This window comes from Sinocyclocheilus grahami, unplaced genomic scaffold (assembly GCF_001515645.1).
Source record: "Sinocyclocheilus grahami isolate Dianchi unplaced genomic scaffold, SAMN03320097.WGS_v1.1 scaffold382.1, whole genome shotgun sequence".
In the NCBI taxonomy this organism is placed as follows: domain Eukaryota; kingdom Metazoa; phylum Chordata; class Actinopteri; order Cypriniformes; family Cyprinidae; genus Sinocyclocheilus; species Sinocyclocheilus grahami.
Genome location: NW_015505561.1, coordinates 778365 through 786502, shown reverse-complemented (window position 1 = coordinate 786502; position 8138 = coordinate 778365). Strand labels below are relative to the sequence as shown.

The 8138-nt window shown below is 40.4% G+C and overlaps 1 protein-coding gene across 1 annotated transcript in view; it reads left to right on the top strand.

Annotated features, from left to right (window-relative positions):
• The window catches only part of kifc1 (kinesin family member C1), a 10553-nt gene extending 2441 nt beyond the window's left edge, over positions 1-8112 (top strand). Inside the window, exons 5-16 of the mRNA XM_016230997.1 lie at positions 384-437; positions 622-657; positions 757-961; positions 1048-1213; positions 1304-1471; positions 1731-1850; positions 2704-2988; positions 3159-3323; positions 6743-6881; positions 7439-7578; positions 7786-7859; positions 7983-8112. Coding sequence (XP_016086483.1) covers positions 384-437; positions 622-657; positions 757-961; positions 1048-1213; positions 1304-1471; positions 1731-1850; positions 2704-2988; positions 3159-3323; positions 6743-6881; positions 7439-7578; positions 7786-7859; positions 7983-8112 — 1682 coding nt within the window. The remainder of the gene's footprint in view (positions 1-383; positions 438-621; positions 658-756; positions 962-1047; positions 1214-1303; positions 1472-1730; positions 1851-2703; positions 2989-3158; positions 3324-6742; positions 6882-7438; positions 7579-7785; positions 7860-7982) is intronic.
• Positions 8113-8138: the final 26 nt, after the last annotated feature.

The window sequence follows — 8138 nt, the reverse complement described above, 5'->3', positions numbered from 1 at the left end:
GCTGGTTTGAATGGGCTGCCTCCAGTTTCCCCTTTGTTTTGCTGCCTCCAGCTAGCGCTGTGACGTCGGCTGACCCTGTGTTTGGCCTGGCCGTGTGTCACTCAGAACACAACAGGCCAATCAGAAGAGCTCATGAATATTAATTAGACAAGCCAAAATCGACCTGTTCTCAGCAGAGCTCCTGAGAGAGGAGCTGTAAAAATATATTGAGATGGTTTTTGGTACTTGTACTGCAAATATATATTCTTAAGGACATCAAAACCTAAAATAAAACTCCAGAAAGGTGTACAATATGGGACCTTTAACATCTCGTTTTAGTTTTTTGGGGGCCATTTGAGTAAAATAGCAGATGGGGTCTTCATGTTGTCTCTTTTCTTTTTCAGTCAAAGCTCTTCGTCCAACTGGAGCTGCAACAGTGGCCGTTGCCCCTGCAAGAGGTATTGCAAAACGCATGCTTTAACTGATCAGAAACACAAAAAACCTCACTTAACACTACTAAAATCGGGTCATTAGTACAAACTGTATTGATCTGCAAATATCAATGAGCTGTGTCAATATTATAACCACAGTAAATGCAAAATGTGAATGTCAGCTTAACATCGACTTTGTCTTTGCATCAAGGTGACCAGAGAAAACCAGTTGCAGCAGTACCTAAAGGTAAAACATGCATGCATATCTGGGTCAAACATTTTGGTCTAAGTATTATGATACAGTATAATAAAATAGATGCCTAATGGGTAATTTGTCCACTTTCAGCAGCTGCCGGTTTAGGTGTGTCGCGGAGGCCAGGATGGGACCTGAAGGGCAAAGTGAGTGACATGGAAGCCAAAGTCCAGAATTACCAGAGCAAAATAAAATCGGTAAATCTGGAAAACGATCATCTGAAGGACTCTATAACCAAAGCCCAAAAGCATAAGGCTGAAATCGAAGATGAGAACAAAGGTCTCAATAAGCGTCTTGGGTAAGCATGTTAAAATTAACTCCATAATGATTCGACCTGGTGGTCTTTTATTTATTTGTCCGATAATATTCCTGATTCTGTTGTAGGGATTGTGAAGAGGAGCTGGAAAAGCTGGCTACTGTGAAAGATGACCTGGCGCAAACCTCTACAGAGAGAGATGGTCTTAAGAAAGACCTCAGTAAGCTAAACGAGGAGCATAAGGTTTTGGAAGGACTCCGGGATCATTTGGAGTCTGAGCTCTGCAATATACAGGTAAATATTTATACAGCCACATTTCCACCTTTAATTAACATCCGCTTTGTTTAATCTGATTCTGTCAAATTCTTCCCGTGTCTTTCTCAGACTCAGCTCGCCATTCAGACTTCTACACTGAGGCAGTGTCAGGACAGTTTGAAGGAGAGCCAAGAAATGGTCAGGAACCTTGAGGAAACAGTGGCCCGGGAAAGAGAAGAGCTCCACCTTGGAGAAATGGAGCGAAGGAAGCTCCACAACACTATTCAAGAGCTCAAAGTGAGCTTTCATAGATTTGTTTGCAGAATCATATAAAGCTATTTTGTTTATTTGGTGTGTGACACCATGAAGTGATAAATCATAACCATTTATGACTGAAACGAGCAATATTACATTTTGTTGGTTGCTTGGTGTCTATTTGTCACATTATGTTGGGTAACTTTTTCTTAAAGTGAGATTGTCCAAAATCCCACTTATGTATTTATGTATTCAGTCATTTGTTCAAATATGCATGAATTAATCCACACCCTCTTTTTAGGGCAACATCCGAGTGTTTTGTAGGGTCCGCCCACTGCTGACTTGCAATCAGTCTGATGTTCTGCACATCCAGCTGCCCGCCCATGACAACAAGGCTCTTACACTTGCCAAAACGGAAGAGGTAAATGCTTCCCATCATGCTTCTGGTCTTATGGATGTTGTGGTGCTTTTCCGCTGCATGGTACGGCTCGGTACGGTTCACTTTTTGGAGGTTTACCACTTGGTACGGTACCTGGTACTTTTTTTAGTACCACCTCGGTTGGGGTTCCTACCGTACCGTTACCTAAACATGACGTGTAAACTCTGCTGATCACGGATTGGCCGGAGAAAATCGTCACTACCTGCGTCACTGAACTTGCGACATGAGACACAAACACAACAGAACCTCTAGATTTAAATCGGCACAGCCAGCGAAGGATCAAATGCAACTGTTTTGAACGAGCGCACCCTTTTTTTAACAACCAAAAAGTGGCTGTTCCCCCTGTTGCGGAAGAACAGACGTTCCTCTCGTTGATAGCAGAGGAGCGGATCCAGCGAGAGCTTGATGGGGCGATGCGGAATGAAAACGTTTTTTAGGAGTCGCGGCAGGAGAGGCGGCGCAACTATAATGACATGTGAATAATCCCGCCCATTCTAAAGCGATACTAAACTGCACTGGAAACGCAAACCGAGCCGAGTCGTACCACGCAGTGGAAAAGCGCCATTGGTATAGTCCTGTGTAGCCAGACCTTCAGACTGAGGACCGAAGGCCTGGACCTAATCACAGCTTTCATTGGCCAAGGAGCGCATGAGACAGTCTGACTGACATGTAAAGCAGCCAATCATAGTTGATGTTTAGGGCATGTAACTGTGAAGTTGATGTCTCTACAATAACATACCAGCATGCAACCAATAAATCTGAGGCTAAGACTAAATTTGGTATAACCTAAAGAATGTGACCAACAGCCTTTCAAATTCCCTCTTCTCTTCCGCAGTCGCACACGGGGCGCACGGCTGACACTCAGAAGAGCTATAACTTCAGCTTTGACCGTGTGTTCGGGCCGCATGCCACTCAACGTGAGGTTTTCGAAGAGATCTCCCTGCTGGTGCAGTCTGCTCTGGATGGGTACAACGTTTGTTGCTTTGCTTATGGCCAAACCGGCAGTGGGAAGACCTTTACTATGGAGGGGGGCGATCTGGAGAACTTGTGGGGAGTCATTCCACGTGCTGTCCAGCAGATCTTCAAGTCTGCCAAAGCACTCCAAGAGCAAGGGTGGCAAGTAAGGGCAACGTAGAAGTTTCATATGAAATATTTGTTGTTCAAATGAGGTTAAATGTTGATAGTAGTTGTGGTTTTGTTTTTTCCTTCAGGGCATCCACGGAGTGGTATTGTTTTTGACCTTCTCATGGTTTGTTTATTAATAGACTGTTTCTGTGTTGGTATTTTTAGTACGCCTTCACTGCCAGCTTTGTGGAGATCTACAATGAAACTCTTCGAGATCTTCTCTACACGGGAAAACCGAACAAGAGACCTGAGCATGAGATCAGGAAGGTCGCCAATAATGAAATCACAGTTACCAACCTGACCTACCAAAAGGTCAACAATGAAGATGAGGTACTACTCATTTATATATCACAGGGGTGGCGAACTCCGGTCCTGGAGAGCCGCAGTGCTACAGAGCTCAGCTCCAACCCTAATAAAAACTCCCCTGCCTGTAGCTTCCTAGTAACCCTTCAGACCTTGATTAGCTTGTTCAGGTGTGTGTGATTAGGGTTGAAGCAAAACTCTGCAGGGCTGCGGCTCTCCAGGACCGACGTTCGCCACCCCTGATATATCACATTATCGCAGTGATATTAAGATGACACCACTTGAAAATCACAGTAATCTGTGTTAGAGATGCACCGATTGACCGGCCAGTGATTGGAATCGGTCGATTTTTCGCATGACCGTCCTGGATCGGTGACCGGCCCGGTCAGTATCACGAGCCGATTCTTTTATTGCCAGCGGCACCGGCAATGACGTCACAGCCACGCACACACTCAGTCGCGTGTAAACATGTTGTTTCACATGAGAATGATTCTAATTTTAATTGCATTCAGTGTAAACAGCGACTGATAATGTATTTATATCATGCCAGATGAGGCTTGCACAGCCTGAGTGAGTGTGTGTGTGAGAGACAGCACACGCAAAGTAACTCACAGAAATGTATAGATGCATACTGCGGTAGAAAAATTTTTTAGATTTAGGTAAGCATCATTATACGGCCATGATGTTTCCCCGAATATCAGTATCAATACTTTTGATATGTTGACCGATTTTATACAATAGTATTTCAATAAACAAATTAAAATTAAGTGACTTCCAAAAATAGTTCCGATCAAAGCCACAGCAGAACTGTTGTCTCTGAGCAACACACAGTGATGTTTTGTTACTGAATGAATCCACGTTTTTGAACGAATGGAGTGAGTCAATGATTCAGTGGCTCATTCATAAGGACAGTCACTTGCCTAGTTTCTGAATGAATCGGTTGAATGAATGAATAAATGACTCGCTCATTAAAACAGACATTTGCCACCACCTACTGGTGGTTTAGTCATATTTAAAAGTATTGCATTTTTTCAACATTTATTTGTTTGTTAAAAATATGTAAAACTAATCTTATAAAATGTATGCATTTAAAAATTTGCAGTGTAAATGCATTTATGGCACCTCAGCTTCATCAAACTCTGCAAATCAGGGTGTCCGCGGTGTCTTAAAAAGTATTAAGTTGATAAATCAATTTAGAGAAAATTAAGGCCCTTAAAAAGTCTTAAATGCCATTTTCCAAGGTATTAAATTTTGTATCATCTTTTCATTATGTATATTTGTCTGAATAGTGGGGTTCTGTGTTTATGGAATCCTGCAAGATTTGACTTCATCTGTTATGGTGCTCACTGACTGACTGCACCGCTGTGCCTAGTTTCTGAATGAATCGGTTGAATGAATGAATAAATGACTCGCTCATTAAAACAGACATTTGCCACCACCTACTGGTGGTTTAGTCATATTTAAAAGTATTGCATTTTTTCAACATTTATTTGTTTGTTAAAAATATGTAAAACTAATCTTATAAAATGTATGCATTTAAAAATTTGCAGTGTAAATGCATTTATGGCACCTCAGCTTCATCAAACTCTGCAAATCAGGGTGTCCGCGGTGTCTTAAAAAGTATTAAGTTGATAAATCAATTTAGAGAAAATTAAGGCCCTTAAAAAGTCTTAAATGCCATTTTCCAAGGTATTAAATTTTGTATCATCTTTTCATTATGTATATTTGTCTGAATAGTGGGGTTCTGTGTTTATGGAATCCTGCAAGATTTGACTTCATCTGTTATGGCGCTCACTGACTGACTGCATCGCTGCGTGATAGCACCGGGTTTGTTGATCCCGCTCTCGCTGAACTTCTGACCACTACCGCATGCTCCCATCCGCTCCCGCGATTTCTGTATCCGCTCCTGCAAACATTCTAATTGTATATAATTTTCACGCTTAAGGGAGCCGCTATATATGTGGGGTATTTAAATCGCATTTGAATGAGCAGTCGCAGTTCACTTTCGACTTCGCGATCGCACACGCACTGTGTAAATGGAGCACATCCTACGATATAAGATATTTGTCAATGAGCTCAGGATCAGTTGAAGAGCAAATCCTCCAACATCTTGTCAGTTATCTCTCCTTACTTTTGACCCATGATCAGTCAAATCTGACTTCTGCAACTCCTGTTGAATGCAGGGTGGTTGTTGTTGTTTTTCCACGAAATTGGACTGCTTTTAAACTGTTGCCATTGGATGATTTTCCCCAGTGGGTTAAAAGTTTGAAATATTGCATAAATTACATTTGGTTGAAATGCTTGTACTGAAAATTTTGCATTCTACCTGTAATAAAACTGTGCTAAATGTTTTGGGCCACACTAGGAGGAGGCATTTGAGCTGTGTTTATGATAAATATGCGCTACTTTGGGCTGTTTTTTATTTATTTTTTTTATTACTGGCTTGGGATGCACAATTAAAATGATGTAATAGTTGTGATCATTATTTTACCTTCCATGATCACTCAGACACGATCAGGTGCAGTACTGACACGTTGTCAAGTCTGCATCAAATCAAGCACTCCGTAATCACAGGTAAACTGTCTGATCAGTCAGATGTTTGTCATGAGAAGTGTGCTACAAAAGAGCTTTGGTTTGCAGACAGTTATAAGAGTTGATGTGACAAATACATCTTTTGAATATACTGTGTGAACTCATTGCCCCGTTAGCTTGGAGAGCTTTATTTTCCCTCAATAAGTTTTGTCAGTCGTTTTGTTTATTGGTTTAATTCTTGTTTCTTGGGTTGCATTGGTTAGTCAGGGGTAGGCGAGTTCGGTCCTAGAGAGCCGCAGTCCTGCAGAGTTCAGCTCCAACCCTAATCAAACACACCTGAACAAGCTAATCAATGTCTTCAGGATTACTAAGGCTATAGGCAGGTGAGGTGTTTTTTTTTTTTTTTTCAGGGTTGAAGCTGAACTCTGCTGGACTGCTGCCTACCCCTGGGTTAGTCACTCAATTAATTCTCTTGTGCTTCGTTCCCCCCTTCTGAATTATGTTGTATTGATAAGAAGTTATCACAAAGTAAGCATTTGTTTTGTTACATACAGCAACTCATTTAATTTATTATTTCTTCCTCTTTCCAGTCAGACTTTATTTTGAAAGTTGTTTAAGTGAAAATCTGTAACTTAGTGCAGATTGGGGGAATTGTAATGTTTAATAATTTCTTATATAAATCATTTTTGCGTTGAAATTGGTATAGATTTTTGTTTGTATATGCTGTTAATTATAGTTCATAATAATAAAATCGTAATTGGCAAAAATCTGTATCGGCAAGTCGCACTTCCAAAAAAATCGGAATCGGCCAAGAAAATTGCAATTGGTGCATCTCTAATCCGTGTTGTATTTGATTTTGTTCATACATGAGTGTGCAGTTTATTAATGCGTCTGTTTCTTTCCTATTTTCTCAGGTGCACAACTTGATCATGCTGGCAAACCAGAACCGGTCCACAGCCCGCACAGGCATAAACGATCACTCTTCACGTTCTCACTCTGTGTTCCAGCTAGACATAGAGGGGCAGAACTCTGATCGAGACACCAAGTGCAAGTGTAAGAATCACAGAATTCCTTGATTTAATAGATAAACTGCACTTCATAAAGGGGAATGGAGGTCCAATTAAGAGTAGTCTTAATTAGGGCTGTCAAATAAAAAAATTAATTTCGAATATTCGTTGAATTTAAAATAAAAATCCACATTCTAATGCAAGGGCTTTCGTCCCTTTGTATTAAATTATGCATACATGAAACGGTTTTGTTTATAATTAAGCAACTTAATTATATTTGGTTTATAAACGTTATGCACTTTTTCACAGATAGTCATGTTATTGTATTTATTTAATAAACTGCATTAATATTTTGCTGAATGCGCCCTCTTGTGGCCTCAGGAGAGAAGCCAAAAGCTTTTTTCCCTCTAACTGAAATTATGCCTTTTTAAGTTTGAATATAATTCGAATATTGATCATATTTAAGTGCAAATTTAAAATTTAGTTTTTCAGTCATTTTGACAGCCCTAGTCTTCATGTTGAGTTAGGTTATAATTATATTATATAGTTGAGTTATAATTGAGATTGCTGCCTGACTTTAATTGTGTATTGATTGTGTTTCAGCCGTGCTGTGTCTGGTGGATTTGGCCGGTAGTGAGAGAGTGCAGAAGAGTCAGTCTCAAGGAGAGCGATTCAAGGAGATGACCGCCATCAACTCATCGCTCACCAACCTGGGAATTGTGATCGCCGCTTTGGCCAGCAAGGTATGTTTTTAGCTAACTGTATGAAACCAATTCTGAGTTATTGGTTTCTCAATATCATACTTTATTTTTTTTTAAAAAGCAAAATGATAGTCTTCTAGACTTCTTGGTACATTATGCATTAAGTAGTGAGCTATAAATGTTGTCTTCAGTTATATGACTTGCTGTGCTATAATTTCTCACATTCATTTTCTTTCTGAACATCTACAGGAGAGCTTTATTCCCTACCGTAACTCAAAGCTCACATACCTCCTCCAGAACTGCCTCGGAGGCAACAGCAAAACGTACGTGTAATGCTCAAGTGCATGTTTGTTTTAAAGCCTGAGATGGTATTTTCTTTTAGGGGTTTGCAGAATACAATTACTGTGTTTTTAAGGAACGTGACTCATTTCTTTTCCTCTGTACAGTTTGATGTTTGTGAATATTGCACCTGAGGAAGAGAGCTTCAGTGAGTCGCTGAATTCTCTGCGCTTCGCCAGCAAGGTGAGTGATCTCATGCGATCACATCAGTGTATTTATTTTATGAAAGTCTCCTAATCTTCAACACTGTCTATAACTCACAT